The following is a 26,611-nucleotide window of genomic DNA, read 5'->3' on the forward strand; positions in this document are numbered from 1 at the left end:
TTTAAATTTCAATGATAAGCTAATTGAGTTTCATTCTAATAAAATGCTATGCCCACTTTCTATGCAACCTAAGCATAAGCTATACACTTTCTTAGCAATGCATTTCAGTGCATTTCAATGCATGGTACTTGAAAGATAGCTAGATGTTTAAGTAACTGAATATTAAATATGAAATCACATAAATTCAGAAGGGTTTGCATGTGCATACGCATAAAGTGCAGTCTGAGGAAAGGAGTACACAGAAAAGTTAATACGCTGTTTATAAGTCATTAGTTTATTAACATATTGCTAAGTGAAAATATAAAACTGTGTTAAACATTATAATCAAACTAAAAGCTGTCAAAATACTTTGAAGAATGTCAGGTTTGCTAAACAAGCTGAAGTTAAGAAAGATGAGACTAACAATAAAGACATGTAAAAGATATTTTAAAGCAGTACAGTAAAAATTGCAATTTCCCTTATTAAGGGAGCCCTAGGGGAAAATGCCTAAGAGCATGGATAGTCATTGCATGTCATATAATGTTTCAGCTTTCTTTACATAAAAAGACAAATGCCTGTTACTACCACTCTTTAAAACATGACCTCTATTTTCATCCTACTACAGTGCTAATAGTTGGATTCTAGTATAAAATGCAAACTTTGAAAGTTGATGTTCCAAAGGAAAAGAAAACAAAATGAGAAACAAAAGGGTGAAAACTCCTTTTTTCTTGTTTGCCCCACCCTCTGAACTTATGTACATATGCATATAGATAGGTAAACCAAATCCACGATCACATCAACTTAAAGAAGGGAGAAATCTCTGTAAAAATGTGAATCATTGCTGGTGCACAATTAGAAATTGCACGGGGAATGATTCCATATGGGAAAAAGTGTTTGCATGATGCCATTCATCTTTATTTATTTAGTTATTTTAGTTTTATTTATTTTATTTTATTTCTTTTTTTTTTTTGCAGGTTACTGCCATCTGAGTGATTTCACCTAGAGCATGTGTAGGGAAGCCCAACTGCTGCTTCCCCCAATCATTTTTAAATATTCTGTTACTCCTTTGCTTGTATAAAACACAGCACAAAATGGTATTTTTCCAAATGTAAGGTATCAGTGTAGATATATATATATATATATATATATATATATATATATATATATATATATATATATATATATATATGAGAATACATTTATCCATGATTTTCTTCCTCCTTTGTGACACTCTTTACTCCATCAGAATAAAGTCGTCATTAAAACTGACATTTTCTACACCGTACAAATCAGCTTGTATCATTACTTTCTAATTCCAAGTTACTAACGCCAAACAAAGGAACATTTAGCATTGACTAATGATGGTTAGGTATGTGGTCCTGCTGCATACAGCTGACATCTGCTTAGACATTCATGTGTACACAGGACAGTTATCAAAGGAGACATAACAAGCTGAACAAAAGGCAGTAATGTAGGTGTTTGTGCATTCTGTGTTTTACTCTTGAATACCATCCATCAAATACCATTGTACATGGCAAGACAAAACCAGCAATGGTGAGAAATGATTAGTCAGTATTTTTAGTAAAATACAGTGTAAACCCACTAGTATGATGAGGAAAAAACAATGTTATTCCAGATACTTTAATGAAAATGCACAGAACATACTCACTGTGTTATTGGTACCCCATTACTTGCAGTTTTTGTGTTCAGGTCAGCTAACAGAGTTATATGACTATAAAATGTACTTATATCACATTCATTTATAAAATATAACTGTATTATTTAATCGATTTGTTTATTTTTAACATAATTCTCCCCAGAAGTTCACAACCTCCAATCAGAAGCTTTATGGCTGAAAGCTTTGTTACAGTAGAGAGTCATTTATCCGAAAAGTTAATTATCCGAACCAGCTTTTCAAAGTTTTCATGTAGGAAAAATCATAGCCTGAATATATAAACATTATACATATTCTCTTGAGCATGTTTTTTGAGCTTATAGCCAGCTCATCTGTGAAAAATATTGTTTATTGTCCACTTGAATCATTAAATCATTGAAAAGTGTATTCCTGAGTGCAGAAAAAACAAGATTTTAAAAGCTTTTTATGCAGTTCAGTTATGTCTGATCATCTGAACAGTTTGATTATCTGAACTATCCCAGGTGTCATTTACTTCGGATAATCCACTCCCTACTGTGCTGTCATTAAGGTTTTTTATGCAACAAATAGAAGTTTGTTTCTCACAGATCCATCTCTGGGGATCTATACATTTGATATCATGCCATCTGCCATTAAGTTTTATTAAAGCACAGTCTTCATCTGTTTTGGTATTTGGATCAATCCAGTTATCAGGATCTTTGTCATACCAATATCTATGGAAAAAATGAAGTGAGATGAGAGGTTACACTGAGCACAGGAATACAATATTATCTCAGCAAAATTTTGTTTTCTGTGTTTCATTAATATTGCAGTTTGAATTAATAATAATAGTAGCAAGAATACATTGCTAAAGCCTCCCCATTTAAAAAGTGGTTATATTCTAGTTCTGTTTCAATGCATCTTTTTAAGATGTGTTTATAATACCCATTTATAGTAGAACTATGTGCTATTACCCTTCTTTCAAAAAGCTGTTATATGCAGAGCTGTGCAGTTTGATCTGAAATTTGATTAGAATGTGTATGTCATCATGACAGCAAGTAGTGTAAAGTAACAGAACAATGAAACTATGAAGTTCTTATATGCTAACTCTAGTTCTCATAATTTAGGAGTAAAGGCACGTTTTTGTGAATGCCGATCTAAGTGCTAGTCATTTCTTTGTGAAAGACTAGTGCTGGGCTATGATATATTTTATCTCTGTGTTTCACACGTCAAGTGTTTAGAAATTTGCTGGAAAAAAACAAAAAAGACGACTCTACATTAATCTGTACTGCAGCCTCTCAGGCTGAACTACAGTCTAGCACCCAAAAAGTATTCAAGTTAGCAGAAGACTGGTTCTCCAAACACTGTCTCCTTCTAAACCCTAAGAAAACCAAACTCCTACTTTTTAACCCTACTCAAAAGTCTCCCCCTATCTACTTCTCAGTAACATCAAATAATGGCACTGTAATAGTACTTGATACCACAGCCAAGCTTTTAGGTGTAACAATCGATAATAATCTTAGTTTTGACCCACACATAAACTTAACTATCAAATCACTTAATAGAAAACTTGGTTCACTTTATAGACTAAAGGCCTTCCTTACTCCTTCTGTCAGGACTACTATCGCCCAAACTCACCTAATTTCCACTCTTCTATATGCCGCACCTATCTACACTAACCTATCCAAAACTAACCTAAACAAACTGGCCACCTCCTATAATAACATTGCCAGATTTGCAACTGGTTCCCCATTCCATGCTCACCATTGCCAAAATCTGAAAAAATTAGGATGGCTGGAACTGCAAAACCAAATTCTTCTCCAACAACGAACTATTACCCACAAGATCCTGTATCATCCTACAAATACACACATACTCTCTACCCTTATTAGCCCTTATAGAAACCTAACAACCCTACGCTCAGCTAATAAGTCACTACTAGCCACCCTTAAATCTAACAACAAATCTGGAAACTGTCTTTTCAATAATAGCATTGGAAATTCTTGGAACAAGCTTCCTACCAAACTAACATCCCTGGAATCCACACCACTTTTTAAAAAGCAACTAAGAATCCATCTATCTTTACAATGGCTTTGCCCCTATACTAATCCTGTCTAAATTTTTTTTCTCTCTTTTTTCTCCTCTTCATTTCACCATTTTCACATGCACAATTGCATGCATCCCTGGAAGAAGATAAAAAAAAAAATTCACCCCGTCTATCTTTTTATATTAAATTGTATTTAAACTTTCTAATATTACCTTTACACATGCAAATCCTGTTATAAACATGTCATTTTATATTCTCTTATGCAATGCATATTTCATTTTTTTACTAGTCACTATATCAAATTTAATTTTTAAAACATGTTATTCCTTTGTAGTATGTTTTGGTTACAATTTTAGAATAATGTTTTAGTGGAGCTTTTCTCCCCGGGCCTCTACTGAAAATGGACATATATCCAGTTAGACTAGCCCGGTCAACAAATGTAAAATAAAATAAATAAATAATAAAATTGTATTTGGCTTACTGTAGAGAAGTCAAAAACTAGCATTTTATTCAAGAAAAGACAACATCTGAGATCATTACAATAAATAGAAGGCAAATTTGTGCTTGTAACAACCCATTTCGACAAAAATCAAAAGTGTGTATTCACTGTTTTATCCATTTTAATTGGAATGTTTCCTCTTTTGAGAGGTTCATCCTAATATATACAGCAGCATTACACAGGAAATATGATTTGTCTTACTTAGTTAACTAGACGTTTTCTCACAAGCTGTGTGAACTGGCATTGGGTTAATGTATCACTAGGATCTTTGGTATGCAATACGTATCACACAAGAAAATATTAGTCAAAGTAGCCACAACACAACACATAAGACAAGCAAGAGTAATTTTATAATGTGAGGAAAATTTGGGATATAAAAAAGGTTTCATTACACCTGCTTAAAACTAAACAGCTCAAGACTAAATGTCTCTGCTCCAACGGTATGAAGCAGTACACAAAATACCTACACACATGTACTTAATATGATATCATACATCGTCATATAAACATAGTACACAAGAAAATATGGAAAACACTTTTTTTAAGTCAAATGTCAGGGCAGTATCCCCTGCACCAACACGAGAGGAGGTTTCATCCCTTCCATTTTCCCACAATATACTCTTTCTAAGGCTTCTACACCTTGACAGCAGAGTCATTAGGAAAATAAAATAAAAACCCAACTCACTTATTCTCTGGAAAATTGTGATATTGGAGAAGATAGAAAAATTATACTGTGACTAAACAACATATTTTTCCCATTTAGAGAAAATGTTAGATATCAGAGCTAATGATCTTAAGCAATAAAGCCCAAGTAATATAAATCAATCAATCTAGCTTCTAAAAATTATTGGATACCAGATACAGATATGTAATGTACAAGGGGGTAGTATAGTACAATAACATCAGCTGAATCTGGAAAAAAAATTATACAGTAGGCAAAATAAAACAAATACACAGACTTCTGGGCCTAAATGGAATTGGGTTTGCATCAAGACTTCACCTGTGACACTGTTTGATTTCAGCATATCATGGTGAATGTAAAAAATGAAAGGTGTGATGTTTCTTTAAGGGAATATCCAGCATTCCAAGAAGTATGGAATTTCATACTGTAGCTTTGCCCATCTTTATTCTACATAAAAGCAATCGTAATCTTTCGTGGTTTACAAGCCTTTACTTCACATGAATGCTTTTCTTCTTTGGGCTATATGGTCAGCAAAAGTGTAATCAGGATGACGCGAAAGGGGTAGACATACCAGACAAAATTTTTCTGGAGGCATGATCAGTAGAATCTGATCATTGATAGTGCAATACCACTATTTCATTTCAGAATGCTGGTAACATGTCTGCCATCAGGGCTGAAGTGCTATGGCTTTAACACTCCATGTGTGGCATTCTGAATGAAGCAAGGTAGGTTTTACATTTGTAGCAAGTAGTTTGTTTTTAATATTCTGAGAGAAGAACTTTTATTTTTCTCTCTGAGCTGCTTGGAAATTGAATGACCCTTTTTGTGCTCAGAGGAGAAGAAAAACTTTTTTGTTAAACTGCACTAGGTTCCCCAACAGCTAGCTATGTCAGTAATAAAACAAATATGGCACCCCCAAGAGAGCAGATCCATTAATTCAGCCTGCATGTCAGTGTATACACAGTTTCCTAGCAAGGGCAGCCACTGAAGGAGTAAGAGTAAAAGCAGTCGTAAAATACATACATCAGGGAAATGTAGCACTGCGAGAACTGATGACAAGAATAGAAAGATGGAGCCTATGACTACCCTATGGAAATTCTTCATATCAGCGCACTAGCAAGGGGAGTCACCAAAGCAGGCAGACTAGAAAAGGGTCACAGATACACACATATCAGAGAAATGTGGCAAATATGCAGCTTACATACAGAACATTGTAAAACAAAATACAACACCCAGGAGATTCAAAACCTCCAACCAGTGCACTGAGCCATTGAAGGCATTATAATAAGGTAGGATGTGCACTTTATTTCAGAATGTTGAGTGCAGCAATGCTTAGTTCATTTGTGAAAATGAGTAGTGCATGACAAGCATTTGTCTTTATTTTAATCATAGGACATGGAGTGCCACTTCTATACGGTTATATATGACTATCAGCATTGCTCTCTGTTAACTGTCATGCAAAGTATGACAATGGAGAGATGGTTTTGAATTATAAGCCTTTTGTAGACGTGTGGGGTGTGTCTATATTTTTGTTGACCATATCATATGTTGAAATGGGAATATAAAACAGATATGAAATGGGGAATCAAGAAGAGAGTAACACTTGGAGAGCAGATAATGATTCATCAAGATAGATGTGGGATAAGAGTCCATATCTCTTAACTTCTCAGCTCATTAATTGTAGATGAATTCATAAATAAAATAGGATGGAGCGCGCTAACCCTTCCAATATAATTTACAACCTCATGATAAGAATATTTATTACAGGGCACACATAAGAACAAGAAAAGAGAAGTACACCCGTTTAAATCCATACCTATCTCTTTCATCAACTCTGAACCTGGGGAATTAGCCAGTCATGCCACAAAATCCTTTTTAGGGAAGGTGTCAGCATAACACATTTCAGGGGAAAAAACAAATGAGAGCAAGAAAAGAGAAATGCATAGGAATGCATTTGAACCTACACCTTTGACACTGATATCCCCCAAACCACTACATTATCAAGGCATGCCATGGAAGCACTCATAGGATAGCTTTCTGAAAAATACATTTCAACGTAATGGAATCCATGATAGCAAAAAAAAAAAATAAAGACAAATACATATGAATGGATTTGAGCACGTACCAATGTCACTAGTATTCTCTGGACCAGTGCATTACAATGGCAAACTATGGAAACACTCATAGGATAGATGTCAGGAAGCACATTTTAGAGGAAAGTAATCCATAAGAATAGTACTCCAAAACTGATTGAACACCTGCTTGTGTCACAGATATTAAACAGCCCAGTAAGTACTTTAGCAAGTCATGTCACAGAAGCACTCATTGGAAAATTGACAGCAAAACACATTTCAGGGGAATCGAACCCATGTTAGTAAGAAAAGAGAAACATTTACAAATGGATTTGAACCCCTTCCTTTGTTGCTGATAATCTGCAAACTGGTGCATTAATATGTAAAGCCACACAAGAGTTTGTGAAGATGTCACAGCATGCACATTTCAAGGGAAAGTAAGAACAATGTTGACTCCAAAATTGAATACTGTTAAACATCATAGAACCATCAGGGGATTAATACCGCACCCATTGTACTGATAATGTACTCATCACTCAATAACTACTCTGAGCTATGGAAACAGGTTATATGTATTAGGTTTAAAGTAATTCATATTTGCATGGTGAAATGCAATAGTGATCAGCTCATTTGCACCAGTGGTAGCAATTTATTAGCCCATGATATAAAATCTTTCTTCATTTTTATTTATTTATTTTACATTTCTTAACTGGGTACAGTCTGGCTGGGCAAGTAGCCTGTTTTCAGTGGAGACCTGGGGAGATAAGCTCCATAACCATAGTGCAAAATGATTACAAAAATTTTTAAAAGATTTACAAACAATATACAAAAAAGTTTGACATTTGCCAACAATCACAATTTACAAAAAGGTGAATGTAAAACAGAAAACATTACATTTCTTAAGCCTTATTACAGACAGCAATATGAAACTCATTAGATATATAACTAAAAACCATTGTGGCATTTTCATTTGGTAGAAGTAAGACAAGAAGATAGCAGAATTGAAACCATTTGATTGAAGGCATGAGAAACTAGCCAGGAATATTACTGAAGCATAGCCATTGTAGAATAAAGTATTCCTTTAGGAATTTTTTGAAGCTATAATGATCTGTGTTTTTCAAGATATTCTGGGGTAATAGGTTCCACTGTTTGGCTACTCTGAAGGAGAATAGAGAGTCACCAAAGTAATTATGGGACTTTGTAACCTTGTGTATAAGTTTATTGGATGATCTAAGGGTCCTGGGGTTGGTATTTAGTTGCACTAGGTTGTAAAGTGCAGGGCAGTTTTCAGGTTTGTAGATAATACAGTGGGCAGTAGTGAACTGATTGAGCTATAACAGATTGGGAAATTCAAGCCAGTGTAATTTATGAAGAGCAAGGCAATGATGGGTCCTGTTGGGTATATTAGCAGCACATTTTGCTATTTTGTTATAGCAGGAATCAAGTAGATGTAAATCAGACTTGTGCAGGTTAGTGAAAAGTTGAGAACAGTAGAGAAGAGTAGATAGGAGGTATGATCTGGCTGTGGCTGACCTGGCATTTTGAGTAAGGTAAGGTTTGGCCCTATATAGAGCACCATGTTTGATTTGAACTTTCTTTATTGTGAGTGATGTGTGTTTATTGAATGTCAGGTTGTGTCTATTGTAACACCAAGTAGTTTTGTTTGGTTGACAGGTTCTATTCTAGTGCCATTAGTGGAGTAGATGGAGAGATGAGGTGGTTTTGCTTTGGATTTCCTGTTAGAGAAGATCATTACTTTTGTTTTGTTTGGGTTTAGGATGAGTTGAAGTTCATTTAAATAATTTTCAATATCTAGAAATGACTTTTGCAGTTTATCTTGGAGTTCTTGTGGTGTGGGAGCAGAACAAATAATAGTAGCATTGTCAGCATATTGAATAACAGAAGCAAATTTAGTGGCAGTGTTTAGACTATTTGTAAATATAATAAAAATGTGAGGGCCAAGGATGGAACCCTGAGGAACCACAACAGAGACTGGGAGGAGTGTGCAGAGTTTATTATCACATTTAGATTCATAGGTTCATAGGTGTGTACTAGGCTAATGGCCCTGGGGCCTTTACAGCCTAGCCATAGGACTACTCTGGCATAGTGCCACCTGACCTTAGTTCCCAGTACTTCTGTCGAGAAGAGCCACTGGTGTTATCTCCAGGGTGAATTTTCTGTTTCCCATTCACTCATCAAGGTTTCTTTTGAAGAGGGTCAGTGAGTTTCTGCTTGACATGTATGGGAAGTCTGTTCCATAGCATGAGCAGTCTCTGGGTTATGAACCTGTCCCTCCAGCATGTTCTGTTAATTGTGGTAATGAGGCTGAGGTCTCTGGAGCATGTGGTGCAGAGGGATTGGGATTTCCTTAGATGTAGCATTTCTAGCAGAGCATGGTCAGACATGGGTTTGTAAGTCAAGCAGAGATCGCCTCTAAGTAGGCAATATGAGCCAGAGAATAGTTGAATTTTTTGAGTCTGTCCATATAGGACAAGTTTTTAAGGCCTAGGATCCTCTTTTTGAGGTACTTTTGCGGTCTGTCCAGTTGTTGCAGTTGTTTGGTGAGGTACATGCCAAATGAAGCATAGTGCTCAATGACTGACCTAATGAGGGAAGAGTAGAGGGAGACAATGACCTCTTTCTTCCTGGATGCAAAACTCTTTGTAATGAGATGTGCCACACCGAAGGACTTTCTGACCACAGTGACAATGTGGTGATCAGAAGAGAGGTTGCTGTCAACCTGTGTTCCCAGGTCTCTTATAATGCCTTCTGTGTTCAGTAGACTACCATCAATGTGGTAATTCATGGGAACTGGGTTTTTCCCAAAGGGGACAATGACACATTTTTTGGCATTGAGCTTAAGGCCATGGTTCTGACACCACTCATTGGTCACAGTGAGGCCATTCTGTAGGATGTCAACATCACTTGGGGAGTTAATAATAGCTCCCAACTTGCAATCGTCTGCGAACTTTGTCAGCCAGAGTCCCTTCATGTTTGCCTGGACTTCAGAGAAGTAGATACCAAACAGGAGAAGACCCAGGACTGAACCCTGTGGGACTCCACTCGTGACTAATCAGCACTCTGACTTGGAATCAGCTACTTTCACACTGTAGGTTCTGTGAGCCAGTTTGCACCCACCTAGTGATATAGGGGTTGATGCCAAGCTTAGTGAGTTTTTCTATGATTCCTGAGTGGGAAATTGTATCAAAAGCCTTGGCAAGATCAAGGTAGGCTGTATGAACCACCTTGCCTTCATCCACAACTCTGGTGACTGACTCAAAGAAGTCAACCAAGTTGAGCATGCTTGGTCTACCCTTCACAAAACCAAACTGAGTGGGATCCAGAGTTTGGAGAGTCCCTATATCCTTGTTTATTAGGTCAATGAGAATGCATTCTATAGCTTTGCATATCAGACTCATCAGGCTAATGGGATGATAGTTCCTAGGGTCTGTAGTCGTTCCTCCTTTGTGGAGAGGGATGACTGTAGCAGTGCGCCATATGGCAGGGACAAAGAGGTGAGTCTGTGAATGAACAGAGCACACAGGTGAGGTGCCAGTTCACTCTGTAGTTCATGTAGAACACAACCATGGATATTGTCAGGTTCCATAGAAGCTGTATTCTTGGTCTTGGACAGTGCTGTTTTAACGTGTGCAGCAGTAATACTGGGTGCCTGGCAATCTACTGGTATAGTGATTGGTCCTTTGGGGGTAGGGGGTTAAACCTGGCACTTATTCTGTCGGCAAGTATACTGGCAATATCTGTTGGCTTGGTATAGGAGGTACCATTGTGCAGTAGCTCAGAGCAAATCTGGGTTTTGCCATGGAGATTCTTTACATAACTATAGAAGGCCTTGTGGTTGTCTTTACTATCTGCTTCAATTGTGTTTTCATACCTAGCTTTAGAGGATTTGATGAGGGATCTCAACTTTTTGTTGAGGCAGATAAGGGAGTATTTCCAGTCTTGGGACTTCACCTTATTCCACATCAGTTTCCTCCTTCAGTTGTAGAGTTTGTTTATGGCAGGGGACCACCAGATTGGCTTCCTTTTTTTGGAGAAGAGTGTCTTGGTTCTATTGAGTATGGCGAGATCCATGCATTTGTATACTTGTTCATACAATGCATTGGTGTATGATTCACTAATCATGCAACTATTCTCCATTTGCATGGGTGCCATGAAGTTAGCCACCTCTGTTTTTAGGATCCCAAAGTTAGCTTTGGGAAGTCTTTCATGGTGGTTACCTTTGCTGGGGAGGTGGGAGAGATGTGGATTACCAAGGTGATTAGTTTGTGATTGAATTTAACCAGGAAGGAGTTGACTTTTGGTGTAGAGCAACGGTCGCCCATGTTAGTAATGACCAGATCAAGGATGCTGTTACCTCTAGTGGGGTTAAGAATGAGCTGGTCATGGGCATTGGAATTAATGAACTCCAGGAAACGTTGGGCAAGTGTATTGGTACATGAGTAGTTTACTCAGTTAATGGAGGGGTAGTTGAAATCACCTAGTAAGAGAGTGTTAGTTTGGACCCTAATATTATCCAGGGTGCTTAGGAACATGGAATGGCGAGTATTGGTGCATGATTGGGGACCTATAAAAGACTACGACCTGAATCGCTGTCTTAGCCATGGTTAGCTGCACCTGAAGTATCTCTGATGTGTTATGTTGGGCTACCAGTCTGGAGGTGTGCGCATTCTTTATAAATATGAAAACACCACTGCCTTTGGAGCTTCGGTCTAAGTTCTGGGGCCGAAAGCTGTGGAATGAGCTATAGCCTGGAAGTGCAGGGCTGCTTTCTGCTGCCTTGAACCAGGTCTCTGTTACAGCACAAATGTCGATGTTCTCCATTTTAAGGAGTACCTCAAGTGAGTGAATTTTGAGATTTAGACTTCTAGCATTGAGCAACATGACCCTCAGATTGTAGTTGCCTGTTGTCGATTAGTAAGGTAGTTAAAGAACCAGTTGACAGCTGTAGAGTTGAGGTTGAAGGAGGCTAGAGTGTTAAGTATTACTTGGTGGGATACTGTATCCAAAGCTTTGGACATATCAAGGAATATAGTAGAGACTAGTTGTCCATTGGGGTCTATATTAGAAGCACGAAAACATTAAACCACGAATGCTCACATGAGCGAAAATGCTGGTGATCGAAGTTACTATTGTGAGGGGTTGTGCCCACCACACCCCCCACTAACTATATATTCTAACTCCGAGGTCTGACTATAGTGAGGAAAGGGCAAATATCCCACTCCTCACTGTAACATGACCCTGCAATCCCACTTTCGATTCCCGGCATTTTCACTCATGTGAGTGTCCGTGGTTTAGTGTTTTTGTTCTTCTAATATAGACCTGTCCATTGTTTTTGAAGAGATTGATGTAGTTAGTGAAACTTATGAGGGCTGTGGAGGTACTGTGTTTTGGATGGAAGTCATTTTCCCATAAGATGAGAAGTTCCATTTCTCTTTGTTTATTTATGGACATCAGCATTGGTCTTTGTAACCTATTACATAATGCATAGTCACAGAAAGATGTTTTTGTTTTTATTTATAAACCATTTTTAGGCACTTGCATTGTGTACTAATGTATTACTTGACCAGATTAAAGCATAACGATCGTGTGGAACAGAAAAGAAAAAAAGGAAGTATCCAAAAGATATAAGGCAAAGCAAGTAAATAAAGAATAAACAGTAAACAGGATGTAGGAAGATGAGAAAGAATGGCAAACTTCAGTGGATTTTAACCAATGCCTTTCATAGTGATATGCTCCACAGCAGTGCAAAAGCAAGGGAAGACACTGACGCTGTCTGTAAGGAGTCATAAAGATACATATCTGTGAAATGAAGCTGTCAGACTGTAAGGGATGTTTAAAAAGGCACAGTAGATACTGAACAACTTAAGACACCATACAACCCCCATATGAGGCAAACACTCTACCAAGTACACAGCAAATATAACATGAGTACAGTGAGGCATTGAAACAGAATAACGACATTCCCTTAACAGTATTGTATATTTGCCTGCTGAATAGTGGCTATGCTTAGCTCATTTAATTGGCTGATGGCAAGTTTCTAGCATGTTCATAAAAATTGTTTTCTTCATTTTTGCCATAATTCAAGAAGTGTTATATATTTGCAGCTATATGTGGGCATCAAATTTGCTCTCGGCCAACTGTCATATGATGTATGATCACAGAATGATTTTTTTACATTTAAGTTATGTTTATCTATTTTTTTGACTAGATTATAGGTTAGAAATGAGAGTATAGGACAGAGAATCCCTGAGTCTGCTGGTGTCCAGTCACCCAGGTTCAGCTTGTGATACCTGGGATAGCTCTGTTGAATGAAAGCTTGATGTAAAACCAATCAACCTGTCAAACCTGAACTAAGGTTTACTACACTCAATATAGGTTCACTGACAGGACACAGCATGGAAGTGGGTAACATAACGGTAAGGTGGAGGCTGGCATCCTCCACATCCAGTAGACAAGATGGAAGGGTAGTGCAACAAAGCCACTAGACTTGGGATTCATAGTCTATTACACACGTTGAGAGCAAACTAAAAATGGTGTGGGAATTGTACTAAGGGAGAGTCTTCAGAAGGCTATGAGAGATGTCATCAGAATTATAGATAGACTCATGGCAATGAGACATCAGCATAGGAATAAATTACTCTTAATAATTGCAGCCTGTGACCCAAGGCAGGTTTGTGATAGGGAGGAAAAGATTCCACTCAAAAATTACAGGACCTACTAGATAAACCAGGACAACATGAATAAGTGTTGATAATAGGAGACCAAAATGCACATATCAGGACAAGCAGAACAGGATATGACAGCTGACTGGGTTCACAGTGGTGAGGAAACAGAAACAGTAAAGGAGAGGCCATTCTAGACTTTTTTCTGGCAAATGGCTTGATGGCCAATACAGAGTTCAGCAAGAGAGACAGTCACAAAATTGCATGTTAGAGTGGCCAACATGCAACTGGGTAGACTTCCTCCTAGTAAGGAAAGGAGACTGATGTAGCATTAGTGATTGCAAAGTAATTCTGAGTGAAACAGTTGGCCTCCAGCATACACCTCAGATTGCCACAGTCAGCTGCAAGCAATGGTCAGTGTGAAGATCGGTGAAGGCTGCCAGCCTAGCCAGATATAATTTTTTAGATAATTCTGTCATTTGTAAATATTAATATAAGCCACAGGCTTGTTCTCTTAAATGGGAAAACATGGTGTTAAATGTGGAACTGCAAACATATAACAACAGTGCACTCTGCTGTAACAAAGCTGTTATGTCAATTCTTTGATGTCAAAACTTGGAGCCAAGCTGTCCAAATAAAGACATTCTGCCTATTGTTTTGAGGCCAGAGTTAGTGGCTAGAATTTGCATGTATAATTTCTTTTATTGTTCTGGCTTCCTGACCAGCTGCATGATCAAGGGCCATTAACCTCTGAGAGTCTGTTAGCTTGGGAACCAGAAAGAAATGATGTAATCTGAAATGAATCAGTGGTACTGTGTTATCAGTTTTAAGTACAGAAAGAATCAGAGTATTTGAGCATTTGTCTTGAGAACATTAAACTCACCACTCAGCCTGTGTCTATATGTAAGTAGGATTTTAGAACTGTGTTTTCTCTTAGATATAGCTAGGAAATAGGAAGAATAGACTAGTTTGTTTTTCTGTGATGTCAGAACTTTTCTACTGTATTATTTTAAGCATTTTTCTGTTGTCTCTGAACTCTTGACTAGCACTGTGTAGTAAGAAGTATTATTTTTTATTTATTAAACATTTTTACATCTTTCAACTGCAGCTATTTTGGGTAGAGATAATTTAAGCTCTAACAGTACATTGCATTAATATAGTAATACTGTACCAAGTCACTCCAAATAAGTTTTGACTGTTTGGTTCTACTTACCATTTGGATAATAATATTGCACAGTATAATTGGACACTGTTTCATAAAGGCTTTTGAGTAGCTGATAAATATTAGCTGTGTGGTGGCAGTGATTTCTACCATATAGTCTGGGTAAAAGGGGCATAGCTGGAGAACCTGTACCAGCGTTCCTCATGAGTGTCTATGTGGTTGTATAAACTCTTATCTCAAAGTGTGTGTGTGTGTGTGTGTGTGTGTGTGTGTGTGTGTGTGTGTGTGTGTGTGTGTGTGTGTGTGTGTGTGTGTGTGTGTCAGCTACTTGGGCAGGATCATGAAGCACTGGTTGGACAGAGAGGGTGCGGGAGGTTTTAGCTTGCCCACTAGGCTAAGATCTGTACCCTATAGCTGTGCCAGTGGGGAGTCTTACTGGAGACCTGGAGAAAAAGGGAGAAACAAGCCCCAGACTGACTATGATCTCTGTGTACTCTTAAGGGAAATTGTACTTTACTGTGTGTATATTTATTATCCTTTCCCTATATGGACACCTCTCACTGGTGTTAGTAATGAGGACTGAGGCTACTTGATTGCTGGGCCAGTGCACGGGCATCACATATTGATTGTTTGGCAGTGGTGAGATACCTACACCATATATGAATTGGTTGGCAAATCCTAAATGGCATGTAGTGGTGTGGGTAGAGTGAATTCCTGTAGCTTGTGTACAGTGATTACTGAAGGTGTTTTGTACTCTAAATCAGCCACACAGTGAATACTCAGCATTTAGATCACAATTTATTCATTTATTTTGTTAACTTGGTTAGCACAGGAGTATGGAAAGCTGACAAGGAGCCAGCTAGCTGAGATGTTCCAGGCTAGGGGACTGGCACATGGAAACCTGACTAAGGCAGACATGATTGCAGCTTTTGTCACAGCTACATCAGAAAACAGCAACCAGGATGATGATCAGACTGGCAGTGGAGATGTACCACCCTCAGAAAATGGACAGTTCAACCTTGGTGCAGAAGACTTAAAAATCCATCTGGACCTAAAGAGACTTGATTTGGAGGCCAGGCATTTGGAAATAGAAGCAGCTGAGAGACTGAGACATCTGCAGGCTGAGGAAAATGAAAACTGCTACACCTGAAAGCTGAGGAAAAGGAGAGGCAGAGGCAGCATGAGAAGGAGATGCTGACTCTTCAGCAGAGTCATAGATGTAATGGGGAAGGGTGTAACTGGACCCCAGAAGCACAATACATCAGTAAATTACTTCTACAGTTTAAAGAGGAGGATAATTGTGATAGTTTCATTCATATGATTGAGAGTGCATGTAAACAGTATGATGCTGACCAAAGGTTCTGGGTATGGTTCCTGACCCCCTTACTCCATGGTAAAGCTGTAACTATGTTGTCTAAAATGTCTGACATTGACTGTTTTAATTATACTACGGTTAAGAACTGTTTGTTAGAATTGTTTAAGTTAACACCTGAAATGTATAGGAATAAGTATTGTGAGCATAGACACAAGGCAGATGAAAGTGTGTGTGAATATGTTGCTGAACTGAGCATCTATTTTCATACGTGGGTTACTCTGTGCCAGGTCACCACTTTTGAAGGGCTGGCAGACCTTTTGGTGAGGGAACAAGCCCATAGCACTTTGCCTGAGGACATGAGGATCTGATTAGCTGCTAGACAACGTGCTACTTCAGCTGAGTTTGGAAAGAAGAGAGACCTTTACCTAGCAAGCAGGGCATCCCTGCATGTGAGAGGGACCCCCAGTACTGCTCATGGGTCTAAATGAACCCATGGTGGGCAGCACAGACTGTCCCAACAGCATCTGCCTGTAGCAGAGGAAACCACTAGTCCAGGTACACACCCAGAACCTAGGGTTAAATGTTTTGAATGTAACCAGTGGGGCCATGTGGCATACAGATGTCCACAGAGGCAAGGTGAGGAACACATGGTGAGAGAGCCAGTAAGTGGGAAAGACAAAATGCCAATAGTAGGTGTCTTGGGACAACAAGGGTACCAACCTACCACAAGAGGGTATATCCTATTGTAGTGAATGGCAAAGAGACAATTGCTAAGAGAGATACAGCCTCTGACATAACCATTGTAAAGCCTGCAATTGTTACAGAGGAGCACTACTTGCCTGGGCAGTCTACTCCAGTCAGAGCTTTAGGAGAGACCCCATTCCAAATACATTTGGCTAGGGTCTCCCATGACTGGGAGGGTGGAAACAGAAACCAGCAGATAGTTGTGTTTGAGGATATCCCAAGGTCATGGTGAGCTGCCTGTCGGGTGCTAGGATCTGCCTCATAACGCAAGCACTCAGGTCACTCCAAAGCAAATACAAATATGACTCAGTCATTGTACATGCTGGTGTGAATGACCTGAGACGTACCTCCCTGGACTACATGAAAAGAGACATAGAGGAGCTCTCTGATCATGTAGCCCAGGCTGGTATGACCCTGACCTTGAGCAGCATCTTACCCTCACCTAGAATGATGCCACAGTACAAAGACAAAATGATTGATTTTAACAATTGGCTAAAATGTTGGTGTTATTCAAAGGGGATCCAGTGTCTGTCAGCCTGGGATGACATGCTCGACAAGCCACGTTGCTTCGCTAGGGACGGCTTGCACCTGGCACCACTGGGCTTTCGGATATTGGCAAAGGCTCTTGCCACCCCCATAGTGCCTTTTTTAGGCAAGGCTCAAAAGTCAAACCCAGCCCCATAGACAGCACAAGGAACAAGAAACTAAGGGTAATGCTGCTAAACGCCAGAAGTCTTAACCTCAAGATGCACGCACTCGAAGCTCTCCTCAGTATGGAGAACATCAATATCTGTGCAGTGACAAAATCCTGGTTCAAGGCTCCAGAGAGCACCCCAGCACTACCAGGCTATACCTCATATCATGCTTTTCGGCCCCAAAACCCGGACCGAACCACAAAAGGAGGGGGAGTTTCCATATTTATCAAGGATATCCACACCTCCAGGTTAGTGGCATTGCATGAAGTATCGGAGACCATCCATGTGCAACTAACAGTGGGAAAGACTGCTTTTCAGTTTTTAACATCCTACAGACCACCCTCTCAAAGTCAGGAATCCCACTCCGCTTTCCTGAAAACATTGGAGAACATGAAGATCTCTCTGAACACCATTATATTGGGTGACTTCAACTACCCAAACATTGACTGGGAGCACTACTCAAGCCCCAGCACCTTAGCCCAAAGGTTCCTGGAAATTATAAACTCAAATGCTATGGAACAACTAGTCACCACTCCCACAAGAGGGGACAACATGCTAGACCTGATCATTACCAACATGGGGACTCTATGCTCCACACCAGAAGTATATCCCTCATTGGTAAGATCAGACCATAAATTAATTTCACTGGATGTCCACATCCCGATCCCACCCCCAGCCCAGAAAAACACAGTGAAAAACTTCTCAAAAGTGAACTTCTCACTTCTCAAAACTGAAGTGGAATCCTTCAAGGCCCCAGGGCCAGTGGAAACTACGGTCCAAACTGCAGAATCCTATATAAATGCATTCTACGGACATCTCCAGGAATGCATGGATCATGCCAGTCTGGTGGACCCCTGCCATAAATAAACTGTACAACAGAAGGAGGAAGATACTACATGATAGAGCAAAATCCTTAATAGGGAAGGCATCTCTGATCAGTACTAGCAAAAAATTACGATCCCTCATAAAATCCTCCAAGGCCAGCTTCGAGAGAAAAATTGCACAGGACACCAAAGACAATCATAAGGCTTTTTTCAGTTATGTTAGAAACCTGGGATGCAACTCCCAGACTTGTTCTGAGTTGATTCTAAACGACAAAAAATACACTGAACCCACAGACATCTCCAATATCCTGTCAGACAGGTTCAGTGCAAACTTCTCCACCCTCCCCCCCAAAAGAGCAAGTATCTATCCCAGCAGAGGGCTGCCTCCCAAACATCTCTGATGCTCAGGTGAAGGCTGCCCTCTGCAAAGCAAAAAACACTGCTTCCATGGGACCAGATGGCGTCCCAGCTTGCGTCCTACATGAACTCCAAGAGAAACTAATCCCTCAAATAAAACAGCTATACAATCTCAGCCTCACTACAGGATAGGTGCCCACAGAATGGTGTACAGCAACAGTGGTCCCACTCCACAAAGGTGGAGCCTCTACGGACCCTGGAAACTATCGCCCCATAAGCCTGACTAGCTTAGTCTGCAAGGCTATGGAGAGGATCATCATGGAGCTCATAAACAAAGACATTGGGGACCTACAGACACTAGATCCTACCCAGTTCGGCTTTGTCAAGGGCAGATCCTGCCTTTTGAACCTGGTTGACTTCTTCGAAACAGTCACCAAAGCCATAGATGAAGGGAAGGTAGTCCACACAGCCTATCTGAACCTTGCAAAGGCATTTGACACAATACCCCACTCAGGCATCATAGATAAGCTATCCAGCTTAAATATAAACCCCCTATGTCACAAGATGGGCCACAAACTGGCTCAAAGACAGAACCCACAGAGTGAGAGTTGCTGGAGCCATGTCAGACTCGAAACCAGTCACAAGTGGTGTCCCACAGGGTTCTGTCCTAGGACCACTCTTGTTCGGTATATACTTTTCCGAGGTACAGGCAAAAGTGGGAGGACTATGGCTCACCAAGTTCGCAGACAACTGCAAACTGGGCGCCATAATCAACTCTCCAGCTGACACAAACATCCTTCAAAAAGGTCTCACAGAGACAGATAACTGGTGCCAGTGCCAAGGTTTAAAGCTAAATGCCAAAACATGTATAGTCATACCCTTTGGCAAAAACAATGTGCCCACAAATTACCACATAGGCAGAAACCCATTAAGTACAGAGAAAGTTATTAGGGACCTGGGGACCCAAGTTGATAGCAATCTCTCCTTTGAAAACCACATTGCCAAAGTGGTTAGAAAGACCTTCTACATAGCCGACCTCATCACGAAGGGTTTCACATCTAGATCAAGAGAGGTAATTGTGCCCCTTTATTCATCCCTCATCAGGCCCATCATAGAATACAATGCCCCTTTGGGATGTACCTTACCCGACACCTGCAGCAATTAGAAAGACCCCAAAAGTATCTCACCAAGAGGATCAAGGGTCTCAAACAGATGCCATATGCTGCTCGGTTAAAAAAACTCCATCTCTACTCAGTTGCATACCGCCTACTGAGGCGATCTATGCCTGACATACAAAGCTATGTCAAATCCAGAATTAATGGACATGCTCCACCTCAGTAAATCTAAATCCCTTAGAGCCACATGCTCGAGGGACTTGAACCTCAGCACAGAAATAAATAAAACTTGCTGGAGGGACAGGTTCATAACCCAGAGGCTCCCTTCACTCTGGAATAGAATTCCAGTTCATGTGAGGCAGAGCACCTCACTGAATCTCTTCAAGAAGAATCTCAATAGGTGGATGGGGGATCATAGGTTTGTCCCAGGGATTACTCCCATGTAACTATTAGACAGAGGCACAGTAAACTAAACCTTAAAAAGGGCACAGTATACTCAAATCAAGGGGTGGCGTAAGCCATACAGAATCGGGCTAGGCTTATAATTGCCTCAGGGCAGATAGCCTAGTATGAACCTATGAACCAATGTCCTGATAGGGAATGCTTTTGATAATGCAGTACCATGTGCTCATGCAGTTACATGCAGTCGGGCTTGGAGACAAGCATATGGGTCTGGTAGCCTGGGGAGACCCATACTGACTGCATACTTGCAGCCAGGACTGGTGAGGTGGTTACTTCAGGGAGGGGGCTACTCTGTAGCAGTGAGACTGAATGTAAGCCAAGCTGCTTGTGGGTACTGATGTTCCCTTGGACAGAGTGACTGCAAAGGTAGAGGTTAGTAGTAGTACCCAGGCTGACAGTGAAGCACCACTGTCAGAGGATGCCAGACTTCCTCTGGAAGGGGATCAGGGAAGGGTTACAAGGACAGAGTTAAGACAGGTTCAGCTCTCAGACCCTACATTTCAAGGCCTGAGGCAGGCAGCTAGGGAGGCACCTGATTCTCAAGAAAATGGGGAATCTGTATACTGGGACAGAGGGTTACTATATGGAGAGTGGTCCCCTGAGGGAGGGCTAGAAGGAGAGAATACAGCAGTTGGTAGTGCATAGAGCCTACCACCTGCCACTTCTAGCCATAGCCCATGATATTCCTTTTGCAGGTCATATGGGCATAAGACATACAAAGAGACATATTATACAGAGCTTCTATTGGCCTGGAATTTCCAGAGATGTAACAGGGTACTGCTGGACCTGTGAGCAGTGCATAAAGGTAGGCAAGGCAGGAGACAAGGTGAGATCTCCTTTGATGCCTTTGCCTGTGATTGAGGAGCCATTTCAGAGGGTAGCTATGGATATTGTGGGGCCTCTGAGTACCCCAAGTTCCACAGGGAAAAGGTATATCCTAGTGGTAGAGGATTATGCTACATGATACCTTGAGGCGGTGGCTCTGTCCTTCATTGAGGCAGAAAAGGTAGCAAATGCTTTGTTAGAGATTTTCAGCAGGATAGGTTTCCCAAAAGAAATACTGACTGACAGAGGTGCCAATTTCATGTCAGACCTGCTGGCTTCTCTGTGGAAGTCCTGTGGGGTGAAGCACATGAAGACAATCCCCTACCATCCCCAGACTAATGGTCTTATTGAAAGGTTAAATTCTACAATTAAGTCCATGCTATGGGCATTTGCAGACCAGTTTAAGAGGGAGTGAGACAAATATTTGCCCCAACTGTTTGCTTACAGAAAAGTTTCCCAGGAATCCACAGGTTTTTCACCCTTTGAGTTGCTGTATAGGCATAGGGTGAGGGGACCTCTAGATTTAATTTGAGATGAGTGGGAAGGTGAGGGTGAACCTCACAAGGAGTTGGTGGTGACATATGTCCTAAACCTCAGAACAAGGCTCAGGGATCTCATAGACCTGGCCCAGGAGACCCTGGCAGAAGCCCAACAATGGAAAAAAGTGTGGTATGACAGGAATGTTTCAGTTAGAGAGTATGCTGTGGGGCAGCAGGTAATGGTTCTCATTCCTGTCAGACACCAAACTGCAAGCAGCTTGGGAGGGACCCTACAAGGTGGTAAGAAAGGTAAGTGATGTTAACTACATGGTGGAACTGCTAGGCAAAAGGGAGGAGCACAAATTGTACCATGTTAACATGATGAAACCTTACCATGATAGGGAGGCCCTTGTGCTGAGCATTTGCAGTGGATTGCAAGAGGAGTCTGAGGGAGATCTGTGGACTGCTCTCCTCAGTGAGGCTTGGGCTGAAACCTCAGTTGAAGGGGTAGCAATGTCCCAGTAGCTATCTCCTACCCAGGTTCGATAAATCTAAGCAGTGTTGCAGGAATCTGGGGACATGTTCACTGGGAAACCAGGGTGCACCCACCTGGTGCAGCAACAGGTGGATACAGGACCCCAAAGGCCTATTAGTCAGGCCCCTTATAGGGTGCCTGAGAGAGTTAAACAGACTCTGAGGGAGGAGATACAGGAGATGTTGGAACTAGGGGTGATTCAAAGGTCCATCAGTCCCTGGGCCTCCCCAGTGGTGCTGGTGCCAAAGAAGGATGGCAGGACCAGGTTCTGTGTGGACTACAGAACATTAAATAGTCACACAGAGTCAGATGCTTACCTCATGCTTAGAACAGATGAGGCGTAGAGCAGCTGGGTGGGGCTAAGTATCTTACAACCATTGATCTTACCAAGGATTACTGGCAGGTGTCCTTGACTCCCAGTGCTAGGGAGAAGTCAGCCTTTCTGACTCCTTTTGGCTTGTATGAGTTCACAAAGATACCCTTTGGGATGAAGAATGCCCCAGCAACTTTCCAGAGGGTAGTAGATCATATCCTAGCAGGAGCAGGAGGGTTTACCCTTGCTTACCTAGATGATATTGCCATCTACAGCCATTCCTGGCCAGAACACCTACAGCATGCCAGAGAGGTGCTGGGTAGACTACAGAGGGCAGGGTTGACCACTAAGCCGAGCAAATGTCAGGTGGCTATGGCAAAGGTTTCCTACCTAGGGCATAGAGTAGGGAGTGGTAAGATAAAGCCAGAACCCGCCATGGTGGAAGCCATTCAGGCATGACCTGCACCTGTTACTAAAAAAACAGGTGAGGGCATTTTTAGGGAGAGCAGGGTACTACAGAAAGTTCATCCCCAGTTGTAGTACCATAGCTGCTCTCCTCACAGACCTGACAAGGAAGAACAGGCCAGTAAGGTAGTGTGGACCCCAGCATGTGAGCAGGCATTCCAGATGCTTAAAGAAGCTGTGGGAGGACCCCCGTGTTGGCTAGTCCAGATTACAGCAAAGAATTTGTTGTGTAGGTGGATGCATTGACCCACAAGGTGGGGGCTCTACTTAGCCAGACTTCTTCCAAGGGGGAAGAGGACCCACTGGTTTATTTCAATGGTATGCTCCAACCAAGTGAGGAATGCTATGCAGCTGTTGAAAAAGAATGTCTAGCCATAGTGTGAGCACTGCAGAAACTTTAGCCTTATCTGTATGGAAGGATCACAACCCCCTAACATGGTTAAACAGAGCCAGCCAGCAAAATGCCAAGTTGCTAAGATGGAGGCTAGGGTTGCAAGCATATGATATGTGTCTGCAGCACCGCAGTGGGATTAGCAATGCCAATGCAGATGGGCTCTCAAGACAGTAAATGGGGTAAGGTATACATAGATAGACCTAACCCTCTCAAGCAGCTTTTCTCAAGGGTCACTTGAAAAACTAGCTTGAGTTCTCCGGGGGGGGGGGGGTGTGAAGGCTGCCAGCGTAGCCAGATAGAATTTTAGAAATAATTCTGTCATCTGCAAATATTAATGTAAACCACAGGCTGTTGTCTTAAATGATAAAAATAGTGTTACATGTTAAGTGATCTTTACAGACAATAGACACATCCTTCCCTGAATGTGTTCTATTTGCTCTTTGCCTACCATTATTTATCATTAGTCCTGTCATTAAGGTATGCCAGAACAGTTCTCCAAGCAATGCCAATTGCATACGTGCAATCATCATTAGCAACTCTAGATTTACTACTAATAATGGAAAGCAAATCATCCAAATTTGGACAGGATGAATACAGATCACCAGTGTCATTAGATGCTACCTTTAAATATACATAACATGTATTACACTGTACAAGATATTTGTGCTTTAGCAAATCAGTAATGGCATACTCATTAAAGGAATCAATATTCAGCTGTAAATCAATAAAATATCCTAAAATAAAAGAATAATTAAAATCAGTTGCCATAGACTTCATAGAGAACTTAAATTAACTTCTAAGAGAAAAGTCACACAAACAGTATACAGCTAAATGTTAAATTAAGTACAGTAACGCTGTTGTGCTGACCATGCAAGCTGTGAAATTCAAACAAAAGCTGACATTCCTTTACATGGCAAACAAACATGCACAGTAGCTTCTTCTCCCTATCACTCACAGTCTCACCGCTTTTTAACAGTAAAGATCAATAAATCACAAACCAAGACACAATTCTTTAGATAAGCTCTAGATTGCAACCTCTTCAATCTGTGTCAATTTACAGCTGCCCCTTGAGATTGCTAAAATTTGTCTATCTAAAACATATCTGTTTCTAATAACTAACAGTGAAAATTAAAGGTAAAACAACAAAATATGAATCAAAGTAAATATTCTTGTCTAGAAGCTATCCTTTCTTTCATACAAACAGTGAAAAACAGTGGTAAGAAATAAACTATCAATTAAAATAAAACTTATCTTACCAGGCAACTGCACAGTGAATTACAAACCAAGATAGAAATGTTTAGGTAAGTATTCATTAAATCAATATTCCAATGCAGGTTGCTTAGATAAAAGACATAGTCTGGATTTTTTATAACCTGAACAATACAATGTGCAATGCAAACTGAAGTATTTTTGAGAAATCTTTTCTGCTGCCAAAGTTGTTATTTAGAGACCACTTTCACCTAGTACCAGATTTAATTTATAAAGTCTTATCAAACTTAGCTTTATAAATATTCTTATGTAAAACCTTTACAGTCTATGCATACCAATGACATTGTACTGTATATACCTCCCTGTATTTTAAAAAAAATCATATTCATCTCATGTAATTTTTAATCAACACTTTTAGTAAATTATGTAACTGAAATCAGAGATGCCTGAATAGTGGAGCTTTTGCTCATGAATGAAACTGCCTATAAATGGTAAAACAATACCAATGATGTCCATCATGTCTCTAGAATGGAGCTTTTCTCCCTGGACATCCACTGAAAAAGAACACTGCTCATAAGTAAATAAATAAATTAGCTGTACCGGAAGATAAATCTACTAAATTATCATTACCATTTTTGTTTTGAGAAATCTTCGTATGCTTATTGGTTTACTGTATTTTAATTAAACAGGCAGCTGAATGATCAGAACGGAATATTTCACTGATGAATAGGATCCCACCCAGCGATCTCACAATTACAGTCATTATAATAGTAATGATAAATGCAGGAAACACCGAGACATGGAAGTTATATATATGTAATAACAATATTACAGGAAACACCGAGACATGGAAGTTATATATATGTAATAACAATATTACAGGAAACACCGAGACATGGAAGTTATATATATGTAATAACAATATTACAGGAAACACCGAGACATGGAAGTTATATATATGTAATAACAATATTACAGGAAACACCGAGACATGGAAGTTATATATATGTAATAACAATATTACAGGAAACACCGAGACATGGAAGTTATATATATGTAATAACAATATTACAGGAAACACCGAGACATGGAAGTTATATATATGTAATAACAATATTACAGGAAACACCGAGACATGGAAGTTATATATATGTAATAACAATATTACAGGAAACACCGAGACATGGAAGTTATATATATGTAATAACAATATTACAGGAAACACCGAGACATGGAAGTTATATATATGTAATAACAATATTACAGGAAACACCGAGACATGGAAGTTATATATATGTAATAACAATATTCCTATAACAGGGAAACTGAAGAGTCTCCCACTTCTGTATTCATTAGGTAACACAGTGTATAGCCTTCTTTTGTATTCCTTCTGCATGTGGAGCCATTTGTATAGCGACATCTTTGTTGCCTTAACGGAAAAATAAATCTTGGTAACTTATCATCGTACTTACATTAAATAAAATTTATATTTCATAAATACCACAAATGATATCAAGAAAATATAATAGTTAAATATTGTCATAGCTAGTTTATGTGGAATACAATATGTTTCATGTTTTAAAGTACAGTCAATTTATGTAGACACTTAAACATCATAAACTGATCGTGTCTTCTGACAAATTAAGGCTTTTTATATATCTGCATGACCATTACCTTACAGCATTAGTACTTGCTATCAGTCATTTTCTGGCATGAAAAGCCTGCTTGTTATATTATCTGTTGTGGTAACTTACAATCTGTTTGCGCCAATACAGTTGCAATATTCTCCATCCACCCACTGCCAATGTCCTTCTTTGTAAGCATCTGTCAGTCCAATCCAATAGTCTCCTGTATGATTCATTAGGGACTCATTTAAGAATTGCTAAAGTAAAGAAAATATAACAGAAATTTATTTTCTGCCTCTATATGCTATTATAGGTGCATTACTTACATTGCATTTGGATATTTCTTTTACAAATATAGAATGTTTACCTTGAATGAGTCTCATGCAACCAGATTTTCCTAAGTTTTCTGCCATCATGTTTTGTCCTCAAAACACACTTAAATCAACAGTATTAAATGTGCCTATTTTAATCTGATGAATGACTTTACATATAAAGAT

The 26,611-nt window shown here is 39.8% G+C and overlaps 1 protein-coding gene across 1 annotated transcript; it reads right to left on the bottom strand.

Annotated features, from left to right (window-relative positions):
• Positions 1 to 1,178: 1,178 nt before the first annotated feature.
• On the bottom strand, positions 1,179 to 26,367 carry LOC122807974 (asialoglycoprotein receptor 2-like). The gene is made up of 2 exons (XM_044079001.1): positions 26,244 to 26,367; positions 1,179 to 2,346 (listed from the first exon to the last, which is right to left on the bottom strand). The coding sequence occupies exons 1-2, from the start codon at positions 26,348 to 26,350 to the stop codon at positions 2,088 to 2,090; spliced, it is 366 nt and encodes a 121-aa protein (XP_043934936.1). The 5' UTR covers positions 26,351 to 26,367; the 3' UTR covers positions 1,179 to 2,087.
• Positions 26,368 to 26,611: the final 244 nt, after the last annotated feature.

The sequence above is a fragment of the Protopterus annectens genome, chromosome 8.part0 (assembly GCF_019279795.1).
Source record: "Protopterus annectens isolate FY-2018-M chromosome 8.part0, PAN1.0, whole genome shotgun sequence".
NCBI classification, from domain to species: domain Eukaryota; kingdom Metazoa; phylum Chordata; order Ceratodontiformes; family Protopteridae; genus Protopterus; species Protopterus annectens.